Genomic DNA, 25106 nt, shown 5'->3' with positions numbered 1-25106 from the left:
TTATACCTCCTCATGTTATCTCGGTGCAAGCCAGGGCTGAGTGTGCGTGTTACGGTTATGCTGGCGGGGCAGGGTGCGACGGCTGGAATGGGAACTGGGGAAGTCTCGTGGGAGGCACTGCTCTGTCAGCACAGGCCCCATCACGGCCGGGGCAGGACCTCTGGGGTGCAAACCCCTCGGTGCATGCACAGGGGCACACACCTCGTGATTTTTTTCTCTCCTCGGGTGGATTCAAGGCTGGACGAGGTTCCTGTCGCCACAGAAGTGGAGACAGTCCCACTCCCACCCTTGGGTATTTGAAGCTCCTGTCACGACACAGGCGGGGGCAACCCCACACGCGACCCCAGTCACGACAGGCCGCTGCACTGAGGCGCCTATCGCCTCATCCCTCCCTGCTGAGCGGCATCCCCTCGTCCCCTCATCCACCAAACACGGGTCGAGACAGGACCAGGAGGCGGCTGCGACCCGGGGCCGGGCCAGCTCGCCCCCCGCCTGCGGACCTCATCCCCGGCAGCGCGGAAGCTCTCCCGCCGCCGCATGAGGCCTGCAGCGCCCGCCTCCGCCTCCTCCCCCGGACGGAGGGCGGCCGCCTCGCGTTGCGCAGGACCGCGCCAGGCACCGCCACCGCCACCGCCATCGCCTCAGCGGCCCGGGCGGGGCCGCGCCATCCCCCGCCCCGCTCCGCTCGCCCCGCCAATGAGCGGCGTCCACATGCCGCGGCGGCGAGTGGGGCCCCGGGCGGCCCAGCTCCCGTAAGTTACATTAGAGGAGCCGCCGCCGGTGTGCGACCGGACCCAGAGAACCGAAGGGGGGGGGGGGTTGAACGAGCCCGCAGCCGTAACGGCGGCCTTGGGCTGTTGAGGGGAGGATCGAGGCGGTGTGTGTGTGTGAGGGGGGCGTAGCGACCCTTCCCCGGCGGGAGGCAGCGGGGCGGCTGCGCCTTTTTGTGTCCCCCCCTCCCCCCCCCCGCCTCTCGGAGCCGTTATCGCCGTCCGCGGGGGCGGCTCGGAGCTCGGGGAGGCGAAAGGCGAGGCGGCGAGGCCAGCCGGCCGCGCTCTGCCCCGCGCCCCTCAGGCCGCAGCGGCTCTCCTCAGCTAGGCTTCGGGGGTGCCCGAAGCCCCGCTCGGCTCCCTCAGAGGGCGTGTGGGGTGGGAGGGGGGGCGGGGGCTTTTTTTTTTTTTACATCGGTTTTCCCCCCCCCTCCTTTTTTAATTTTTTGGTTTTTTTTTTTTCTGCTTCCCCTCCTGCCTCCTTCGGAAAGAGCGAGGCGGTGAGGTGGGCTCGAGGGCTCCTGTGGTGCGGGAGGGGTCTATGGTGATAGCACGGGGGCGGTGGGGGACAGAGCCAGGCGCTGAGGGGGCTGAGGAGGGGGCTCGCCGCTGCGCCTGCCGCTGACGACGAGGAGGAGGAGGAAGAAGAAGAAGAAGCCAGGCACCATTTGCTGCTCCTTGCCCCAGCCATGGAGAACGCACACACAAAGACTGTGGAGGAAGTTTTGGCTTATTTCGGTGTCAACGAAAGCACCGGGCTCAGCTTGGAGCAAGTCAAGAAGCTGAAGGAGAAATGGGGCTCCAACGGTAGGTGAACTGGCCCCCACAGCCCGCTTCCCTCAGCCGCGGGGATGCTGTTGCTGGCATTCGTCTTCTTTTCTCCCTCCGCTCCTTTTTTTCACTCTTTTCTCTTTTCCGCTCATCGTTCTCGGGGCCCGGTTTCAAGGCCTGACGTGTATGTATTTGCAAAGCCGGCATCTCTTACAGGACCCGGAATAGGAGCGAGGGAGAGAAGATGGCTGACTTGAACTCCACCTCGTGGGTTTCTTTCATACCCCGAGCTCGCAGGGCTGCTTTGGGAAGGAGGATGTCACCTCCGTTTCCTTTCACCTTAACGGTGGGAAATCTTCTTCCATTCTGAAATGAAACACCGTGGGTTTTTTGTCCGTCTTGACCTTCATTTTTCTATGCTTTCCGATACCTTTCTGTCCCTCATTTTACATTCTTCTTTGGAGTCGGGACACAAAATTCATCAGATACGGTGATTTTTAAAAAATCTTCATTATTTGGCCTTACTAGTCCCTTTTGAACTCTGATGGCATTGCGTAAAGATGAAAAGCTGTGAGAAGATCATATGTATTTCTTTTTCTTTAGCTTTAACTCCCCTTTCATGCCTCTTGTATTGCTAAATGTAGTTGTGGGGAAATAGCAGAAACGAGAAAATCCTGAAATGGAGAAAAGCACTTGAAATATTTTGAACCAAGTTCCTTCTTTTATTTTTTTTTAAGTGGTTGTGGAGGAAAATCCTTGTCAGAAAGCATTTGAAAAGCGTTTTAAGCCTTTGACCCTTTGTATGCAGTAACAGCAGAAGTCACACAGCTGGCTGGAGTGATGACTTGGCTGAATTTACAACCCTTAGCAGCTCCTAGCTAACCTGTATGTGTCTTAAAATGCAAGACTAGCAGGCCTATTCAGTTCTTATAATGAGAAGAGCTGCTTTAATTGCTCTTAAGGTACAGCTCTCAAACCCAACTGAGTTGGGTGTACAATGCAGAAGCAATATCTGGTGGATACATTATAATACTCTAACATTTCTTCAATGATTTCTTCTCTTTGACATGCTTCCTGAAAAAATCTGACTGACAGAATTACCGGCTGAGGAAGGTAAGCATTTTTTTTGAAATCTTATAGTTCTTGTCGATAGTTCATCCTTTTTTATATTCATGACTAAATGTCATCTTTACACATTGCAGGAAAAACCTTACTCGAGCTTGTGATTGAACAATTTGAAGACTTACTAGTTAGAATTTTGTTGCTGGCAGCTTGCATATCTTTTGTAAGTATGAATTGCTCTTATTTCATTGGCTTGTATATTGCAGACTCAGAAATGACGTATGTTCCAACATATAGGAACTGTACACACCTCTTCAAGAGGTAGAAGCATAAGATACTAAGTAAATCACTCTCTTTTAAATTGGTTGCCTTGTGAATGGATTTTTTCTATGCTAGAGAAGAAAGTTTCAGGGAATCTTTCACTGCATGAGTCAGAAGTACGTAACTACGCTAGGCAGGTATTTTAAAAGTACTTCTCATTCAACCCCGCTTGCTTATTTGAAGTGGGGTTTCCCAATGCTTTTGTTGGCTTTGAAAACTAACCTTGAGTAAGTGTTTAACTGGTCATCCTTCTTGCCTATGAGTTAATTGTTATCAAGCTCAATGTATAATCACTGCAAGACATTTTTGGATGCAGTGCGGACTGTAAATAGAATTTACATGGCGAATATTCCAGTTGCCTTCCCTTCCTGATAATAGCAAGGTGACAGTTGTTGCTTTTGACAGTGACAAGAATGATGACGGCTGTGATGGCACCATTGTTGACCAAATTTGGTAACTGACCTTTGGATAGTCTAGTCATAAAATGAACATCTTGCTTTGCGTACAGGATTAAAAGAACAAGAATGAAACTTTTTTTTAAAAGCACGTTTAGTTGGTCATCTTATGTAATATGTAAAGGGTATGCGTTTACAGAAAAATGGAAATCTGAACGAAGTTTTAAGTCTAGAAGGAAGATGAAATCTATGCATCTTAGGGAGCTGGATGACAGGAAAAAAAGTGCAGAATATTAAATTGTTTCGGTAGAAATAAAAGTTTATAGTAGACTTTGCCCTCAAGTTGTAATTAACTACTTGGAAAAGAAAAAACTGCAGCTGTTGGGGGTGTGGAAATTGTGACTCTAGCTAAGGGCAAGGTAATTAGATGGGCAGAGGAGAAACTGTTCTGTAATGGGGGAGGATGTGGAGATGGGGGAAGGGTTGACCTGTTGTGGCTGCTGCCGCATGCCATGGTGCTGATCCTTGACCAAGGGAAGCTTTATCTATCCCCACACTGACACCTCCTTTCAAAATGTGCTGGGTTTTGGTATGTATATACCGTTACCAGCTGAGCAGTGGTTGGTGGCATTGATCTTGGCTGTGGAGACATTGATGCTTTACTCACCCCTGTTTCCTGGGGAGGAAATCGGGCTGCCCATAGAAATTTGAATAAACAGGTCATTCAGAAACCTTTTTTCCTCTTCTCTTTCTCATTTCTTTTCCCAGAGGATGGAAAGGGGATGAGATAAATGACAGTACAGAATATTGTTAGCCTTTCCTTCCAAAATATATTATTTTGTTTTTATTATAACCAAGTGAAGAAACCAACTTCACCAAACTTAAAGATTTCATTGCTGAATATGAGTATTCAGTACAATACTAGACAGAAGTCATATAATACACACTGCCAAGCACGCTTTGCAAACTTTATTAGTAACTGGATTCAATTTCTTTTTTTCAGTATGCCTAATTTTCCTGCCTAATTAAGGGGAGACTGTAGTCGAAAGGAGTGTAGGGTGTATCTGGGTTCTCTGCTTTTGTGCAACTGGCATGATGTATGACCTTGGGCTACTGCTCTGCCTTTTTCTCTGTCTCCTATTTAAGAGTTATGGCTACCCACTGTAGGATTATTTTGGGAATAGCAGGGATTTTCCTTTTAATGAAATGTAAAGGAAAAAACTTGATACATTTTATTACAGCACTTCAAAAGCACTCCCCCTTCCTGTTTGTTTCTGGCTTTTTCCCTGTTCAGAATCATTGAGCATGTTCAGAAGCATGAGCATGTGATCATTGTCTGATTTTATTTTGTTTTGACACTTTTTCTTGATGAAAGCATATTAGAGACTTTTGTAGCAGCTGTAAGGAACTGTTGAATGTGTTCATAGATTGTATTGCTGTAAAATTGGGTGGAATTAACATCAACTAAATTCTAGGGTTCCTGAAAACATTTGAATAGAGTGTGTAGCTGTGTTAAGCATGTGGACAGTAGTTTTTCCATGAGAGAACATGAAAATATGTACGACTCCATTATTTAATGTAGTAAAGTTGAGACTAATAAATTACGCTAAGTCATTCTTATGGTAGAGCAGCTTAATACTAAAAGTTAACTTAAATGCGTGTATTACGCTGTCTTTTGCAAGCTTTAGGAATTCAGTCTTGCCGTTTGTACTGTTGGAAAGCATGCAAAAGTTCCTGTACCTTAGAGATCTTGAAATGGATAATTAGACTTAAAATGGAGTCAGCTAAATTTGTGTTGCTTTAGGATATTGAGTAATACCACTGATAGCTGCTCTTTCATCTAATGTGACTTTGCCTTTCTTGGGGACAGTGTCAGACCCCTCAGACTTAGACGTGGGACTGGATGTGCGGATTCACACTTCAGTTCAGTGACTACTTCTTACTATAATTTATCGCTTGATAGACACTAAACTACAGTACTCAGGTAGGGTGTTGGATAGTGTACCAACAGAAGTAAGACTGGATGATGGCTCTGGTTTGAAATAACTTCCAGCTGAAGACTTATAGACCTGGTGTGTATCCAAAAGGGAGTTTCTGTCAAGATGCTTAAATGAATTGTTTACTTTGAATGACAATGAATGGGGGAAAATGGCTTAACGAGCTTGGGCTTAAGGATGAATGACCCCCAAATCTTGCTAAGTCTTTGAATTACTAGCAAGGGGGCTGAAAGTTGAAATTAAGCATGAGCATAGCATTGACTTTATTTTTAAGCTTTTCTGAGTTTGTCACTAAAACTTGCTCGAATTTGAGCAGTTGAGTTTACAGAGGATCAGATGGAGAATGCGCTTCACCATGCTAGTGGCAGCAGGTCGGCATTGCGTGCTTGCGGGAAAGGCATGGGTGCTGTTAGGGCAGTGAAAGCAATGGAGTTCTTAATTGTCAGTTTAAAGAAACTGTTGAACTGGAAGGTTCAGGTGTGAGAGATGGGACCTCAAGGTATGTTAGGGTACTAGTTTGTATCATGGAAGCTTCTCTGGTAATTGTGTTGTGATCTTAAATCGTATTAGAGTTTTGCTATTATGATTGATGGCTCAGAAAAAGTCTTTAACGTCAAGATCTGCCTTCAGCTACATTTTTGTGTAGAAACATCACCTATTACATACCATAATATTCTGTGTTCAGAGTGCCTTTTGTGTCCTCTACTCCCACAAGCCCTGTCAGGTATGTGTCAGTAAAATAAATCAGACTAACAGCTGAATCCGTGTCACCCTAGCTGATCGCGGGGGTCATATGCTGCCTGTTGCCTTGGCTGCAGATACCGTATGCTACATTCCAAGTCGGAACTGCTGTTACAGATGTGCCAAGTTAGTAACAGCTTCAATTCGTACACTGTTGTTTCTCCAATATTTTTACTGGCCTTAAGTATGGCTGTTGAAGAGAAGCCGTGTAATTTCTGATTTGAAGTAAGTGGATCTACACACGCACTCGGATCTTGTCCCAGTGTTTTGTCAGACATGGTGAAGCTTTTACAGAGGTAACTTGAGAAATGCATCTCAGTGGTTCAGGGGCCTTTGTAGCTTGACTTTCTAGGTGTAAGTAAGAGGATGTTCAATTTACCATGAAATCCAGCTTTTAATTCTTTCTACTTCAATAGCACACACCGAAATCTACAGTATTTACATTAAAAATAAGCTTGCTTTGCTCTATAAATCACTTCAAGTTGTAAAATGTTACTTGTGCCCCTGATTGGGAATAATGCTTTGAAGAATGTGATGTACGCTTAACTGTACAGTCTTAACTCTGCATCACGTTTCTGAGTTTTCTCCTACAAGATGAAGTATGTGCTAGAACTAGCAAAAGCTTGTATTTTAGTTAAATCTTCAGTGTTCTGAGAGCACTCCTCTTTAGTTCAATTACTTCTGTAATGCCTGAACTAACTTAAAAGTTCATGTTCTGGGTCTCTTTCTGCTAGTGGATGTGTGTGTTTAGATTAAAACGATATATTGTGATTTAGGCTGGAGAAGTTGATTATATCCTGGAAATTAGCATGAGTATAGCCTCATCTGTGTTAAAAGGTGAACAAAGCTGCTGGTGAAGGGAGTTAGATGTGCCAGTAAAATGTTGCAGGCTTTGCCCTGGGATCACCCCAGAGCTACCTGGTAAGGTCAGGAGCTGTATGTGACATGAGATAAGGGTTGCTGAAGTACATTGCATTGGCATGCTTTTAGCCAAACTCGGATTACTCAATAGGACCCGAGACACCAAATGAGAGGTGGGGTGACAAAGGAGTAAGAAGCAATTGTGATTCCATTTTAAATTGTATAAATTAAACTAAGTACTCTGTATCTTTATTTTCACTGGTTTTGCTACAGTAATCACAGGAATGTACTTGCATTTAGAAGTAGGGAGAAGCATAAATGTTGGGTATTTACAACCTGCTGACCCAATAAAATTCTTGATTTCTTACTAATAATTCTAGTCAAGATTTCTTTTTCTTGGGTAGCAATTAAAAATAAATCTGTTAGCAAATTGGGGATTTTACCTTTATTATTTCCTGGTGTTCAGGATAACTGTCAAGTAACTAGAAAAAGTATCAGAACTACTAAAATAGCTTGTATCTGCTTAAAATTAAGTAAATTTGTATTGAGAAGAAAAATCATTGAAAAGATTTTTTGAGCAGTAGTAGTTAGCACTCTGTGCAGAATGTACTGAATCTTAACTCAGTGTGCCCTGTGAGAAGAGGGCTCTCTTAAAAGCTTGCTGTAGTTCTACATGACTAGCTTTAATTAGTCTAAGACTTTTTTTTGTCAGGATGAGGTCTTAATCTGCTTGCTCACTTCAGAGTTTCCATTGTCAAATTGAAAACCAAACAAAAAAAAGCCTTGTTAGGTTGCTGACAACAAACTGTTTGCTTTTCCTCTGTTAGTAGGTACAGCCTGCTGGGCAACAGAATTTTATCTTGAAACTTCCATTCTTCATTTTATTCTGTTTCTGTTACTTAATGACAAATGGACACCTGAGGCAGTTTGCCACAGTAACTTAACCTCACAATCCACAGATATTAATTTGTAGAAATGCAAAAGGCTGTAAGGACACTTCTGTTCTTGTAGCTGTATTGATCAGTAGTCTGCCTCATTGCTGGCTGACTTCTGCATTGTACTTCTGACCCCCTTTCTTTAAATAACCACAAAAATTAAGTGCTGTTTGCCTGTTGTTGCATGTTTTTGGACTTAGTATCCTGCAGGTCCACTCCATTATGCTTTGGATAAAGTAGGCGTCTGTAAGCCATAATTCTAGCAACACTAAATCAGATGTGCTGAATGAAAGTTGTCCTCAAAGCTGCTTGTGTTAGCTGTTGGTATGGGACTGGTAGGTCTTGCTATTGATTTCCCTTATGCTGTCAGGCTTCTGTTTCTCTTGAGCAATTATTTTATCTTTTTCTTGCTTTTTAAAACTTAATTGATAATTTTTCCTACTGACCTGAACAGTACAGTGGAGATCGATGATGTGGTAATTAAACTTTTCTACATGTGAGTTTAAGTGGCTAAAATATGGTGGGGCCCTTCTGAGTAGTAGCCAAAGATCTTTCATGTAAAACCTCTTCAGGGTTTTAAAGTGTGCTAATGGAAGCTTTTTTTGACATATAATTCTTGCCCAAGGCATTGAGTATAGTCCCCACTAGGCTTTGACTTAAGATCTGTTATCAAAAATGCGTAACGAAATGCTCCTAAACTTACATGTATTCCTTGCTCTACCTTCTGAGCTTGCTGTGTTTTTGTTAACTTCAGGCTACTATCAAATAATAACCCTCGTTTGTTAGTACAGTAAGTCTTGTAGGTCACAAATGTCCTCAGTGGAGTGCTAATGTAGCAGTAGTTTGCTAGAGCAAAACCAAGGACTCGCATTCAGGTGTTCTGTTATTTACACGCCTATGTTTGCACTCTAGAACTACACAGTGTAGGTTCTGTTCCACAGTTAATAATTGTGTGGAAACTTTGCGGGCGAGATGTGTGCTGCTCGCCTCCAGGATTAACTGGGTATTTCATTTTAATCTAGTTACAGATTGATAACTTTGCCAAACAAGCAACAGTGAAGATCTAAGGCAATTTAATAGATTTGTACCGTTAGGATCTCTGAGTTCATTGGCTCTTTTTGAAATAATGGCTTATTGAAAGAAAGATCTCAAACTTAATTTTGGCTCTCCTTGATGTGCGTGGATCATGCTGTTCTTGTAGCTGCTTTCATTCCCTCTTGAAGTTGCAGGCTTTCTTGGTGTTGTTTTACAACCCACATGGTCTTCAATCTGCAAAGATTATGGTTTAGTATTATGTGAAGCAGATGTTTTACTCCAGTTAACCTTGCGGTTGTCTGCTCTGTTAACAATGCTAGAAAATGATTGAATTTCCTTGCTTTTTTGGAAGCAGGATTGGCCGTGTGGAATCCCAATAAAGAAAAGGAGGGAAGAAACAGATACTAAGCAGCTTTTCTGATGGTGTGTGGCTTTGTATATGCCAAGGAAACTGGGACATGCTGTTAGCCATTTCTATAGCTCTGCTAGAGGCAACAGTGCTGGTGAAGAGTAAAAGCTGTCCGTGATATAAGGGGTAAAGTGTTGAGTGAAAACTACTGCGTAGGCTGCGCTTCAGCAGGTCAAATGGCAGAAGCTGTTACTGGGGATTGAAGATACGTGGTGTGGGAGGAGGGAAGAGGCATCGAGATGTGAAGAGCATAAGAATTCCTAACTAAATCCCTCTCTCCAGAGGGATTACGCAGACCCTCCAAATAATGCATTGCCAGTTGGAGTGGTTCAGTCTTACTAATCGTAACCTGGGTCTTGCAAGTTTATTCTTTTGTCATAAAATTTGTTGTTGCATTGGGTTTGCTTGACAGTCTGCTTTCTGCTTGAGGCTTTCATGCTGCTGCTCCTTCTTCCTTTTAATGTCCTGGAGTGTTTCACAATTGAGCAATAGCTCTGAGCAGCATGTCAGTGGAATTATGGTGCTTGCTTTAGTAACGGTTTGCTCACTGCAGTCAGTGATTCAGAGTGCTGCTGTTGCCTGACTACCAGCCCTAATTATCTCAACACGTTGTTCCTATTTACTGTCACTTTCCAGGCTTCCTGTTGCTCAATATGTTGACGAAAAAGCTCTTCCTCTCTGGTCACATTAGCTTGACTTTTCTTCAGTAGCTACGGAACTCTGCAGAGGCCCTGACGCTTACCCATTCTCCTAAAGTCAAATGAATGGCAGAAGCCTAAAACTAGAACATGATTCGAAAGCAAATGGATTAAAATCTTCTTGGTGTCTTTTATGCAAATTTTCCAGTTGATTTACTTAAAAAAAAAAAAAAGTTTAAATTTTATTGGATCCTTGGCTCTGAATTCAACTTCAGATGTAATTGTACGGTTCACTTAAATGCTTCAATAGAACATCACTTATATTTTAATTAGTAGATATTTTTCATATCTACTTACTGAAAATTTGTAAAGCTATTTTAATTTGTCTAAGTTACTGATAAAGAACAATTTAGTTAAAATTCAGAATCTAGCTATGCATAAACCTTAATCATGCAAAGCTTTAGTGCTCTAAGTAGTCAAGCTAATCAGTCTGCATCTTGTTTTAGACAGTAATGAAAAATTTTTGCAACTTTTCAGTGCTGTAGCCATTGTCACGACTTCTGCTTTCAGTTTTGAAGCAAGAGTAGCAGTATGGTTCCCAAATAAATAGCTTTCTCCTTTAAAAGAAGAGCAGGCTTCGGAATGAACTTTGTACTATTTCAGTAAAGATTCTTTTTCTCCTTTTCCATTGCATATTGCCAACTCCTTCAGGAGCTACAGCTTGGAAGATTTGAGGGTTCTTCAAAATTGCTGAAGTCTGAGGAGTTGAACCTCAAGCTGAAAGTTATGCTGTCTTAGGTTCGCAAGGTGTCTATGTAAATCACTTGATTTAAATCTGTGTTTCTCTCTTACAGGTCCTGGCCTGGTTTGAAGAAGGTGAAGAAACAATCACAGCATTTGTAGAGCCATTTGTAATCTTACTTATATTAGTAGCCAACGCAATTGTGGGAGTGTGGCAGGTATGCAGATACTTTTACAATACCAAATCACAAATGTCGTGGAGTTTCTTGGTTTAAGAGGAACTGTGCACTGTAGTGTCAGGTGCCTCATACAATGCAAGCAATACGTATGGGTAGATTTAGATTTCTGAGAGTCTATGTATCATATAAATTCTAGACAGAAAGCATTGACTAAAGGTGAAATGAAAGCTTCAGAAGTATTGCCAACAAGGCAAAGTGCCCGTCAGTGTGTTTAGCCATACACTGATCAACGCATCAGCTCAACAGTCTAGAATGAAGTCCTGAATTCAGGAAATAAACATGGCAAAGCTAAGAAGCAATCATTTTTATAGGTTTACAAAAAAAGTGGCTTTGTCCCAGCTGAGGAACAAAGGATGGAACACTTGTAATTTTGTTTCCTGTCTGTTTCCTTTTGAGAACAAATACTAGTTTTAGTGCATTTGTTGACGGAATTAACACAGTATTCTTCTTCTTCAATTACTACAGTTCTTAATTCTAAAATAATATTGGCAATAATGTGTACTGACACTTCTTAAAATAGTCAATTATACGAACAATTTTGTTTTGCCAAATTTGATCACTTCAGATGGAACATTTTATTAGATTTTTTTTCTGCAGGTAAAAAGTATTATGGGGTTTTAAGGTAACTTAAGTCCCTTGCAGATTTTTTTTAAAGGGGTGGTGTTAATGTAACATATGTACTTGCTATCCTAGCAAGTTAGGCTTCAGGCTTAAAAAAAAAACAAAAAAAAAAAACAAAAAAAAAACACCACAACAAACCAAACAAAAATGCTGTCCAAAATAACAATGAAAACTAAGGGAGATACCTCTTAGCATGTTAAAACATGTTGCAGTCGAGCCTAAACACTGTTAACCACCAGAAGTGTCTTTCAGTGGCATTGCTACATGTTTCTACCCTTTGCTTTGTTCAAACACAAGTAGCAGAATATCGATTTTCTAGCGGAATCCTGCTTGCTGCACAACAGCTAGAGCTGGTAATGGACAAAGAGGTGATGTAGAGTGAAGAATGATAGCAGTGCACCCTTAAGTGTCACTTTGTATTCAAATCTTCATAAAGCAGTTGTGGAAGAATTAATCTTTAATAACTTGAAACTTTGTGTTACAATTTGGCACATAATAATCTGAAGCCTGAAATGTAGGGTAAAGCTATCCGTTTAGTTTGGGAACTTGGTTGTGTAGTTGGATAAACTCTTGTATGGAATAATTTTTTCAGATGTGCTAAGTGTGCAGAGAGTATCTATACATCTACATGCACCGAACTTAATTGTGAAACAGAATTGCTGCACAGATTAAATGACTCATTCCCTTGTTTTAATGGGCATGGAAAAAAGTCACAGTACGTAGTCTCCACCCATAACTGTATCTGTTTCTACAGGTACTGTGAGCAACTGAGTCATTGCCTTAGCTCTGCCCTTTTCAACCTTTCTTTCCATGTGCACGTTTCCCAAAGCGCCATCTGCTAGTACTTAAGTGGTTGACAGGTCAGCGTACCTACCTTTCAATCAAGCAAACTGGGAGCAAAAAGATACGGTCTAAGATGCTGAGCTGACTATCCTATCTGAATCATGTAAATTCTTTCTCATTTCTCCTTTTTGAAGTAAAAGTTATATTTAATGTTCTCTTTGTGAGACTTTCTCTTGTACCTTAAGGTTTTGCCTAATGTTAACTCTTAGTTAATGCATGGAGAAGTAATGTCAGCATTATGTTGTTGAGGAGCAGAATCAATTTACCTGGTGGAATATGGGCTAGTATTACTAACAGCTTTTGGGACCTGCGCTGGTACCTCTTTACGGCCTGGCACAGAGCTGTACCATGTAAACAAAAGTCCTTCAAGGTAGCTTTCGTGAGCTGCTTTGTTTTGTGGAAACACCTCATACCTCAACCTTGGACTTTCTGAGGATTAAGTGTCTGCTTTGATATGTGCTGGGTCAAGGTTTTGCATCTAGAAAGCTTGGTATCTATTTGAAGTGAAGACTTTCTAAAAACTAGGTGTACTAGCTGCGCCCTTACCATTTTCAGGACTGTATGATGCTTGTACTTTCAAATTGAATGGAAAAATGAGAAATAAGTTATTCTTCCTTGAGCTAGAGGAGCAGTAATGATAGGCTGTTGGTTTCTCACGTTGCCCTATCTCTGGGTAGCATCACTGCATTGACAGCAATCTCTGGTAGTGTTAAGCTGAGGAAACTGCAATTGAGATAGGAAAGTTATTGTGCTAGTGTTTGTGGAAATAAAAACCTGTGTGTGGGGATTCATCTAAGTTTGTAAACTGTTAGACTCTGGGGAAGCTTCTTGTCAGTGTGCCTAAATTTCACCTTAGTGTGACTTAATTTGCTGAAATGAAACTGATGATAATGCTGTTGGGGAAACTTTGAGTATCTTAACTTGACACTTCTATTAGTAAGTGAAACTCAGTGTTGCTAGCCCACTCCAGTCTGAATGCAAGCTGCTCCAGCTAGTAAGGTACAGCTGAGACAAGACTAGGATTACAACTCATGGATATACTTATGGCTGCTTTTTGACATGAAAAAAAAATCACTGTTACATAGAATGGTTTGTGCAGCCTCTCTATAACAAGACATGAAGGATTTTCTTGATAGGAAATACTGCTGAGTTTGAATAAACAGCATCTAGCTTCTAAATGCCCACCAATATCTGAATTACACTGTAATGATTTCCAGTCAGCAACATCATAAGGGGATGGGTCACGTAATTTTTGTTGTGAATAAATGTAGCTGAGCTGAGTCTAGTAGTATTCATACGACACTGCATTTGAAAAGTCAGGTCTGACATAGTTACCTTTTCTTACCTTGGAGGCTTTTTTAATTGCATGTTTTTTTTGTCTTTTAGGAAAGAAATGCTGAAAATGCTATTGAAGCTCTTAAAGAATATGAACCAGAAATGGGTAAAGTATATCGACAAGACCGAAAGAGTGTTCAAAGGATTAAAGCAAGGGACATCGTCCCAGGTGATATTGTAGAAGTGGCAGGTAAGGCTCATTTATGTGGTACATACATGTATTAGTGTATATTGGAAAACTGTTGTGGGGGCCTTGTCTTAATAATTTGAGGCCCTGGGGGAGTTCTTAGAGAAGTCTTAAGTATATGCTTCACTTAAAGAACAACTTTGCTTCTGTTCATCTGTAATTACTTTAAATGTGCATTTGCACTGAGGGGATTGTTTTTCAAATTGCCACTTAGTTTAATTAGCAGGTCTAAAAGCAAAGCATCTTAATTGGAGTACAGGTTTTAAAACACTTGTCACTACTCTAAAACTGTATTTTCTGCAGTCTGGGTTCAGACTGTCATATAACTTGTCTGTTTTCTATCACAACATTTTTTCCTTGCTCTTAAATGTGATGACTTAAATTTTGAAATGCAGAGATTTTTTTTGTTTAGTCACACTCTGTCCTTAGATAAAGAAAGCTATAATTTAATTTGAAATTTTTTCCAACTCTTACGCTTGCAGCGGCAGTTCTTTTCAGTTTCTCATTACAAATGTCTTCCTCTGTCCTCAGCTAATATGTGCCTGGCATGTGACATCGTTGGTTTCTCATCTTTGATAATGCCTTAGCATGTCTTTCTTTTATGTATTGCTGTACAGGAGGCTGCAAATAGAATAATTATTAAATAAAGTAGAGCATCCTGTTCTCTACTGTGAGCATTTGAACCCCATGCATTCATCGCTTCTTTTTAAAATAGATAAATAAAGCCCTAGATCGAAAGATTGGACTCTTGCATCAATGTTTTCAATAGACTTGTCCTAAAAGATGTATCTTTGTCTGGAAGGAGTGCCAAAATAAAAGTATGAAATTAAAAATGTAAAACTCTTTCACTTTGGTGATAATGCCACAGCAATATCTCTTTCACTAAATTGGACTGGTCAGTGACTTTGTTTCTGATTTCTTCCCAGATAAAAGTGGGTGGTTCTTGTTAAATGTCAGGAGTAATTGCATACTCATATTTCGTAGGTCATTATCAACTGTTAGCTGAGCGATTGCTCCTTCGGGAGTAATTTAGGGTGTACATCAAACTATTTCTTTTCCCCTAGCCTTCCTTTGCTTTTAGAAGTGGTAGCTGTCGAAGGTGGAGATAAATATATACCCTTAAAATTGACTATCCTGCTGTTTTAATTAGTAGACAGAGAGAGAGTATGCACTCAAAATGAAGTTGGTGTTGGCTGGCTGCCCAGCTTTCATTCCTTGAGAAACTTTAATGTTTGCTAAGCCCTGTCCAGAGTCTCAGTCCTGTGCACAGGATGATTCAGCTATGGCAGCTCTGGCTGAGGTGACTGCGAGTGAGCGTGAATCTCGTCAAGGCTGAGGCTAGTTTGCTCTTAGTGTCCGTGGGTGAAGAACAAGTACAAATACAAAGTGCTGATAGCTGAAATAAAGGGTGAATTATGATACCTTGTCACTTACTCTGTTTTACCTCGCCATTACCGTATTCTACAGTCAATTTAAATCCATGAGTTCTGCAGTGAGATTTTGTTTAAGCAGCTGAAGTTTTCTTTCTCCCAATTTTAAATGCTTGCAATAGACCGGTAGTTCTGGAAGGAGTTTATCATGGGAGTATATTGATTTTTTTGGGGGGTACTTAAATTAGTATTGGTAGAACGGCAAACTGATGACTGTATTTTATACAGGTTTGGGGTATCCAGCTAAGGAAAAATGTTGGATTTTGTTGCTCTGACAGGTGCCTAGAGCACAGAAATTTCCCAACTCATTCTTTGTTATTTCAGAAGCGACAGAAATCCCATTTTCATCTTGCAGAAAAAGACAAAGCTCAGGTTGTATGTGAAACAGCTGGGGGATGTGCAGGCTTTACTTACGTTGCTGTGCGTTGTCAGTATCAATAAAATCAATTGCTTGTGACTTTAGACATCTCTTTGGAAAATCTTTATCTGAAGGAGAAAAATGAATTGGAAATAAATTGCTGACTAGCATACCTATATTGCTAGGCCGTCTTTATCAAGCATGGTACCCTATTTTTCACAGGGGAACTATTGCATTATTTTAAAATCTGATTGTAGATCAGTGTCTGATAGTTTGCATGTGGAATGGATTTAAAAAAAAAAAAAAGGAAACTTAAACTAGTATGCTTAGTAGAAAAACAATTACCCAGCTTTTGTGATTGTCCTTTAACATAAATAGTCTAGCCTGTCGACTGACTGTAGAAGCACATACTAATTAAAACACTCACTTAATCTGGTGGGTCAAATAGTCCTAAGCTAGTTTTAAGCACTCATTTTTCTTATATTGGCAAATATAGTCAATTGCATCTTCAATGAAGGTGACTATATGGGTTATATTAAGTACGTCATGTGGTTGTTTTATACAGAAAACAAGTGCTTCAGTGTAATATGAACGCTGATATCGAAACAATATAAATTCTAACTTGTAGTCAGACAATGATGAAATTTTAATCGTATCAAACTCAGAAAAGCTCCCAAGCAAGTTGAGAAGAGCAATACACTATGTACCACCGTTAGTGTCAAGACCTGGAGGTGAGGGAGAGTGTGTGCATGCCCGTGTCTCAAGCGCAAGAGTATTGTGATGGCCTTTGACATGGTGTTTGCAAAAAGATGACCATGTAGGGAAGTGACGGAGCACTTCATACTAGGATACATATCTGGGTATGGAATTCTAGGCAAAGTGCCAATGACATTTGTGTGTCCAGGCGAATATCTCTCAACCGAGTGGTGTAAATAACCAGGTGATAGGTTTCTCCCCTGTGTTGATATCTAATTTTAAAGAACTTTCTAAAGGTCTTCTATTACAGAACAGTTAATGCTATAACAGCTTTCTTAACTTGATGTAGTTACATTGGGGTCTGATGCAGAGGGAACTTGCTGTAGGAATTGGTGGATTGGTATTGCAACTCATGCAAAAGTATACATTTATATTTGCTTCTTTACACCGCAAGAGTTCTCTGAGAATAAGTAGCATTGAACCATTTCCAAAATCATTTGGTCGTTCTTGTAGTTTTGAAGCCATTAAAGATAACCTGTGCAGTTCAACATAACCAAAAGGCAATACAATAATGGGTAATACCATTACTCTTTTTTTTTGGCTCCTTAGGCTATTCCACGGAGCTTGACTGTGTTCATTACATAGAAAGCCACGAGACACAGTAGTCTAAAATAAAGCTACATGAAGATACTTCCTTTAATTGGTCCGTCAACCAGGGAGATGGATGCTGGTGTATTTGACTTGAAGTAATAGGGGGAAACTGCAGGTCTGCATTGTCACTGTGCAGTAAATGTGGAGTACCTTGAAATAGATTAGGCCATCTATCTCTTGAGGGGTACTGTCTTATGCTTATCTTGGGAATCAGTGTGCACGCAGGCACTGTGGAGCGCTTGATGAGCAATTACTGGTTATTATGCCTGGCAGCTAACATTCAACATAAATGCCACACTATAATTTTGCAGGTGTACCAGCAGACAGCTGATGGTTTGAATGCTTGGAGACTATGCAGACATGAATTGCTTAACTGTATATGTTCAGAAAATTTTCTTCCACATCTGCCTAAGCAGAGCCAGTGGAAAAGATACTGTATAATCATCAGGAAATCTTTGGGATGGAGTTGGAGTTTAGGGGTTTGGGATATATGCCTTAAATTGGCTTGCAGAGTTCTAGGGGGCATAGTTCTCAGAACTGTAGTGTTTAAGGGTTACTTAGCTACACTGTTTGTTTCTTAGAATTGATGAACTGAAAAAAAAAGTCCAGATGCTGTCCTCAAATGGCTTTTCAGTGTGCCTGTCTTAAATGGATTACCACTCTGCTCTAAAACCTTAAGTTTATTGGAGGATGCACTCTGAATTGGTAACTAGTGGCTGCCTTAATAGATTAAAGATGTCCTTTGATGTTTTGAGTTTGTTTGCCTTGGTTAAAGTAATATTTTAAAGAGAAACTTAAAACAGTAAGGCTTCAGTTCTTAAAGTTTTATATGAAGCCCAGTCTGACAAGTTGGGATAAACTGGTTGCAAATTGCTTAATTTTAAAAGAAGCACATTGTGAACAGTAATGAATTTTGTTCGCTTTTGTTGCATTATCCTGTCTAAAATGTTCTGGTTTAGATGGGGTATCTAATTAGATTTCTGTGATTTAATAAATGGATGTTTACTAGTTGTAATTTGTAAGCGACCAAGCTGGAGTCACAGTCATCCCTTTTTCCCTGAAATGCTGAATAGTGGTTCCTGTCATCTACTGTTACATCTGTAAGTACTCAACAGCTTAAAAATACACAGACTTCCCAGAAATTAATGCTTATTTAGTTGGTGGATATGCTTGAATACTCAGTTTTAAGTTTATACCTGGCATAAAGTATGCAAGTGCTACTTTCCAAGGCTTTTAATTCCAACTGCAGAATATTTCAAGATACTTTCTAAAGCATAAATACTTTATAATTAAGGGAAGATATATTTTGGCATTAAAGTTGGGAAGGAATATTCTTGAACTGAATTACGTCAGACTCCAATGTGGTTATGAAGGAGCTACAGGTTATCCGTGTAGTATGAAGAGCAGACATTGATTTATTCTAAAGCAAATTGGTCTCTGCATCTGTGTTACTTTTTTAATGACTAGAACTGATCTTCAGTGCTAAAGATACAGGTTTATTTCTTGTGGGAAAGTAGCTGGAAGGGGTGAGGGTGGCATACCAAACAACTACAACACAATGGAGTGAGACTTCAGTCCAAAGTGTTGACCTTCTGGTAGCTGTCCTAAAAGCATACTGCTGAAAGCAGCTCTTGATATGGGGGGGGGAAAGTCAGCTGTAGGTATTTCTTGCCTAGCGCAAATTATCGGGTTTGCCTTGTAAAAATGAAGCACCAGCTGTTCTGCTTTTTCCATAAAGTACTGCTTTTGCACCGGAAAAAAAACATGGAAATAAAATCAGTGGTTAATAAATACATGTATGGATAGTACATAAATCTCTGGGCTGTGGTGACCATTTTGGCTGTAGGACTCTTCTAACACATCAGAGGCAGTTCTGAGATAAGAGTGCAGTCCAAACTTCACTCGGTACTCCAGTGACATCATTACCACATTGGTGGTTATGCATGAGGTTCAAGTCAGGGCACAGCCTGAGCCCGTGTCACTCACAGCACACATTTGAAAGTTTAACAAACTGCTCTTGTTTTTTTCCTGGTTCTTACAGCAGTTTCCTCTGGAGTTGCTGAACTGTTAGTAAAAAAAAAAAAAAAAAAAAAGTGAATGTAATTCTATTTTAATTGTTGGTATTCATAGTATATCTGGTGTTCTATACTCTGAATAGAACTGATACTGCAGTGGGGTTTTAATATAAGCACAAGTAGTACCAAACAAAATGCTTGATCATCAAGATAATGTTCAGCTAATACCGTAATCGCCCTCGCAAAGCAAGCCTTTCATTTTTTAAGACTAAGGAAAACTTGCCCTTTGGTGCTGTGCTGCACTTCCAGAATGCTTACTGTTTGTTCTTGGATTGCCCAAATGCGGTCAGATTTGGAAATGGGACTTCAGCTTCAGCGGGGAGATGTCACCTGCTGCTCTACCTGATCTGGCAAAAGTTGAAGCTTAATGTAACGGTTTCTTCTTTCTGCTATTAGGTGTTTTTATAGGCTGGTCACAAGAGTTTCCAATCTAGAAGGTGGTGTTATAAATAAATCCACTGATTAAAAGCTGAAGCTAGACTAAGTCAGGTTAGAAAAAAGTGCAGACTTACAGGCAGGGTATCACATTGGCACAACTTATGAAATGTTCTGGTGCCCTCTTCAGAGAGAGTGACACTTAAATATGATTTTCCAAAATGGAAGAATTAAAATAGGAATAATTTGTCGTATGTACTGCTCAATATAGTATATACTTTTTCTAAATAAAAGCCTCAGTTCTGACTTTAAAATATTTTGCTCTCAGAAAGCTGAGCTTTTTTCTATTTTTCCCTGTCCTTGGTTGTCATTGATGAGAATGCAATATAAATAACTTCTGTATGATTTTTTTCTTCTACCTCTAACAGTTCTTAGGTTTGGATATTAAGACCTCTATATGCACTGTGCAGTAAGCTCCAAAGATAATTTCTGCCTGTCCAGAATGGAGAACAGCATGTGGTAGAGAGGGCTGTTTTGTGAATGCTCTCTAATCTGTAGCATGTGTCATCAATGCAAAAAATTGACTCAATGTATTGTTTTGCTGTCTTGGCAGTAAAAGCAAATGCTGTTTTACTAGTATGGTTAAAACTGAAGGGACCACTATTTTAGTCTACACCTTCTTGAAAAGAAATCCATCTTAACTGTCTTTGGGTGTAAATTCAGGTTTACAGTGTATCTCACAGTCACTCCTCATTTTGATAACTTGACGCTTCTGACCTTGTATGAAAGAGTAGGTGGACTTAAACTTCTTATTTTGAAGACCTCCTGATTTTCATAGCATTTTTATTATGCCCTATAAAGGAGATGTTAAATTTTTAACCTGTTGTTACAGGAATAATTTGTGGTCAAACACAATAGGAAGACTGGGTTGTACGTGAGAGGAAGACTAGTATGTGAGGAGGGAAGATGAGCTAAGCTGAGTTTGTTAAAGAAGTTTAGTATCCAAATCGTGCTGCAACAAACTTCCAGATAGAAGCAGTTCATTATGTTCAGATGTGAGTTGCAATTGTTACTGTCTGTCCAGCAGAAAATACTCAGCTCTATCTAAGGTCCCATATTGTGTTACTTAAGCCTGCTCATTTCGGTTCTTAAAACTTGTGGTGGTATCTGTACTTTAGGGATTCTTTTGATTGCTTGTTTCAATTACCTCAGTTTCATTGGCAGTTAATTAGTAAATACTCCCCACTGGTATGTATTATAAATTAGAAGATAAACTCTATTTTTGGGCAAGAGTGGACTTTGAAATAGCAGATTCTTTAAGAGGCTAAAGATCTCATTAGGAAAAGTGGCCTAAATAACTGTACCCATAATAGTATGTAATGTTGGAACAGATAAAGAAAATGGTTCTTAACCCTTAATGTTCTGGCAAAAAAATAATACTCCTCTTTTCTTTTGATGGCTTTAAGCAAGTGGCTTTAGGTTTTTATTTTTCCTCTAACTTCATGATTTATAGAACATGTCTCGTCACTTTGTAGCTTCCTGGGCTGTTGGAACCATAGGCTTCAGGGTGCTAAGTGCATTTCTGCTGTAGGAGTCTCCCAGTAACTGTCTGTGTTCTGACAGTTCTGAAAACAAATGTTTAGTATTACTGCTATCTTGGAAACTGGTAAAGGGATATCAGTTCTCAAATTAAGCATTTCAATAATGAATTGATCATTCCAGGACATGGTCACAGCGAGGCATTAGATTGGGACTTAATGTGTTCTACACTTGAAGTCAGTTTGAGGACTTGAATCATTCAGGGTTACTTCCCAAGTCCAACTGGGCAGCCTGTGTGCTGGATTGTCCTTAAGGCTGTTGTTCACAAGGAAGCCCTCTTTAGGGGACTGCAGTCACATCCGCAAATAGCACCTGTTTTACTTGAAGTGTGTTCCTTTGCCAAGTAGAGTTATGCCAGGCTTCAGATTGAACACATGTAAATGATTGCACACACATGGAGTGGAAATTGACCCATAATGCTACCATGGCACTGGGAGGAGTCAGATAAGAAGTGGGGAGCTTTGAACTCCAGAAGAAAGGCTAGGGGGCTAGGTGTAATCAAGATAACATTGCTAGGTAGCTGTAAGTAGCTGTAAAACTCAGTATTTGCAGGTATTAAATTGTCCATATTTTCAGTGAGGCAATATGTCTTGTTTAAAATACTTTTAACTTGTATTGCAACTAAATGTGAGTCCAGTTTCTGTCAAGGAGTAGAAACTGTAAATCATCTGCTACAGTATAGACTTGCATGCCGTTAAATAAGTGGCTTTTTTTGACCCCTTTACATGGACTAGACTTTTTTAAGATTCCTTTGTGGGATAAAGCTCAGTATTGTAATGCTAAAATACTATTTGGTGCGTGAACAAAAGGATTGTGAGGAAGGCTGTAATGATTTGAACCAAGCTCTGCTCTAACTGTTCCAAGAAGCAGTCAGTTTTATAGTTACAGAGGCTGTTTTCTTGATTAAGTATTTGTCTAAACTATGCTTTAAGAATACGTATCTAAATGACTTCAAAACCAGCTTATTTGATTTTTCTGGAGCTGCCGTAGAAATCAAGTGACTACTTAGCATTAATTTTTTTAAAAATAATAGATGAAAGTACTTCTGTAACTCACTTGTGCTTTTAGGCTTAAAGCTATGAGGTTATCTGAAGTTAGACTGTAGCAGCTCTGTGTTAAGCAACACAAATACTTATTCTCCTAATTTCTTGTTGTCTTCCAAGTTATGGCTTTGGGTAATACTAGTAGTTGTTCTCTGGTCTAAAATAGATTAATAAAAAGCAACAAAAGCAACATGAGATTGACTTGTGTTAAAGTATATGGAAAAAAGCCTTCTACTTGTAGATGAGATCTGTGCTAGACTGCTCACCAAAGAATTTCCTGTCTATCATAGGATAAATTCCTATCTGTAGTAAGTTTCACTTATGCTCATGAAAGTGTATTTGAGACCATAAATGACTTAGTGTCGTAGCTGTTTTGCAGAGAGCTGCTCAAAATAGTTCTGTAATAGATCCTGATATAAAGTTGTTTGTTTTTTTTACATATTGGAAATACTTCGAATGTTTTACTCCAGCCTTCTCAAATGGAGGTGGTGAGGGAATATAATGCATCTTACCTTAAATTGTTGAGATAAACTTACAAGCAGCAGTATTGTAACATTAAATGCTTCAGTTCTGATGATCGAGGCAATAATAATCGTGAGTAGCTCTTGTGGCAACATTGATGCTTGAATATCAATCTACAAGAGCAGGAGTCTCTCCTGGCACGTCAGATTTTTGTGAATATTGTGTTTGAGTTTGAACAATTTAGAGCTATTTGGAAGTAGTGGACTGGGAGATGACTCTTGCACACTTCTATCCAGTTACTTCAAGATACTTGTTTGCAGCTGCTTTTTGTATTAAGAAGTAATGAAGACTTCAGCATAGTCTTGGCAAATGCGGTAGTGTATTGGAGTGAGCCGTAGCTCTCCAGCTGCCATAAGAACTACAAAAATGTGTACGTGGATTGACAGGCGTTATGCCCCCATCGCACTGAGGCATTAGCCTGTTGTTCAGTGATATCTGAAAACCAGCTGCAATTACATGTCTGCATATGAACTTCCCCACGATGTCAGGAGAGCATATTGAATACTTTTGCCATTTTTGGCTGAGGTCACTGTTTGTCTAATGCTATTTTCCCTTGCTGCTCAAGGGCATGGTGGCTTAAATTAGTTTTCACGTACTATAAAGATACGAAAAGACAATTTGTGGCTATTTATGGGATCCCTTCATATACACATGCTTATAAAAAGATGTGCAACTCCTCAAGCTAAACTGCTCAATCTCTGCTGGTTTTAATGGTGGTTGGGGCTTTTTTGATGTTATAAAAGGTCACGTGGTGCAAATTTACTCAACGTTCAAAGTAGCACTTAATTCTCTTCAGCATTTTGTTCCTTAGCTTTGCTGTCTGAATGATTGTATGTTTTAAGGCTGTAACACCATTGCTGACTTTCTCATGGTGTTATTTGTTAACGTGCATCATTGCTGTTAGTTGCATAAGCAGTTCCTGCAGGAATTGCAGCTTGTTTTAATTTTACTGCTGGGACACAGTCCATTTACTGAGAAAATCATCTCTTATTAGCTAGTTATCGAAGCATTCTCCCTTGTCCCTATGCATTCTTTTATAATAAAAATGAATTTAACACTTGAATAAGTGCATTGCTAAGTCACGTTAGGAATAAATGTGATTATATGCATTTGTTAGAAATGCTGATGTGTAAATGTAGACCCCCCTCAAACATCGGTCAGAAATGTGACAATACACCTTTTTAGCAAGTTAAGTTGCTAGCATGCAACCATTTATTTGAAGTAGTCACAAAATAGCAAGGCTTAGTTCTTTTACTTTCCTTAAAAAAAATAGGAAATAGTCTAGATAGGAGAAAGTAGAAAGATAGGAGAATTAATTCTGGGATGATAAAGATGCAGGAGCAAAACTGGCCTTGCAGCTCTGGCAGCTGACTTCATCACTCAGTCATCTTTAGGAGTGTGCTGTTAACTCTTCTACCACCTGCTGCCTTGGTATCTCAAACACTTAATAGAGGAGGTGGTTTATTATTATTATTTTCATCCAGTGTTGTGCTCTACAAAATAGAAATGTATGACAAACACAGCATAGAGTTCTGCCAAAATTTTATGGGGATTTGGACTGTGGTATATTTCATACAGTAGCATTACTGAGGAGTAAAGCTAGTTTATGATCTGAATTTAGCTTTCAATTCTAAAATATCTGGCAGTATTCAAAGGGTAACATTAAAAGAGCAGATCTGCATAAGCAGTTTCTAAATAAATAAACATGGATAATGTTCTGATCTTTGGAGAACAGAAAACTGTCTTTGGGCATAAAGAAAACAACCAGAAAACTGGCCAGGACGGCCTTTCTGAAAAGGGAACTTGATTCAACTTATAAATAACCAAAATTTGTAGCTACGTATTTTGAAATTGGTATCTTTCTCCTGAGAATGTTCTCCGTTTGCTGTAATGTAGTCATGTGATTAAAAAAACAAAATAGTGATTTGCAAAATGATTCTTTGAGGTTAGTTAGGGGTAGAGATCTTGAAGACAAATATACAATTTTCAAAGTGTATATTGGATACGCATAAAATTAGAGTATTGCAAACCACAAAATCTGTAAGAAGCTGTTAATAATCTTAATAACCTAAACAGTTAGTGGAAAATTCATTTTCCTGGCTGATAAAGCTAATAGTAGTTTGGTTAGAAATCTCACAAAAAAAAATAACTTTGTCTTATTCATTTCTTTGTAGTTGGAGACAAGGTTCCTGCTGATATAAGAATTACGTCTATCAAATCTACAACTCTAAGGGTAGACCAGTCAATTCTCACAGGTATGAGTTCTGTGACTTTGGGATAATTATGTGTACATTTGGAAGTGACTTTTTACTGTTCTAGAATAATATAAACTATTTCACTATGGACAATCCAGAAGCTATAAAAGTGCAATGTTGCACTTAAGTGCAATATATTTCTGATCTAGTTAAATCTTAGCGGTTGAATGCGTTAACTTTGTCGTTTGTGTTCACATTCGT

General features: G+C 39.8%; 1 protein-coding gene across 2 annotated transcripts in view; it reads left to right on the top strand.

Annotated features, from left to right (window-relative positions):
* Positions 1 to 626: 626 nt before the first annotated feature.
* ATP2A2 (ATPase sarcoplasmic/endoplasmic reticulum Ca2+ transporting 2) overlaps positions 627 to 25106 on the top strand; it is a 45404-nt gene continuing 20924 nt past the window's right edge. Inside the window, exons 1-7 of one of the 2 annotated variants that reach the window (XM_050714188.1) lie at positions 627 to 752; positions 1262 to 1577; positions 2637 to 2654; positions 2744 to 2826; positions 10790 to 10894; positions 13766 to 13904; positions 24825 to 24905. In XM_050714188.1, coding sequence (XP_050570145.1) covers positions 1460 to 1577; positions 2637 to 2654; positions 2744 to 2826; positions 10790 to 10894; positions 13766 to 13904; positions 24825 to 24905 — 544 coding nt within the window. In that variant the 5' untranslated portion in view covers positions 627 to 752; positions 1262 to 1459. Of the gene's footprint in view, positions 1578 to 2636; positions 2655 to 2743; positions 2827 to 10789; positions 10895 to 13765; positions 13905 to 24824; positions 24906 to 25106 lie in introns of both variants that reach the window. The other variant, XM_035564985.2, reaches the window with a different exon arrangement.

This window comes from Cygnus atratus, chromosome 17 (assembly GCF_013377495.2).
Source record: "Cygnus atratus isolate AKBS03 ecotype Queensland, Australia chromosome 17, CAtr_DNAZoo_HiC_assembly, whole genome shotgun sequence".
NCBI classification, from domain to species: Eukaryota; Metazoa; Chordata; class Aves; order Anseriformes; family Anatidae; genus Cygnus; species Cygnus atratus.
This window is presented reverse-complemented; position numbering and strand designations above follow the sequence as displayed.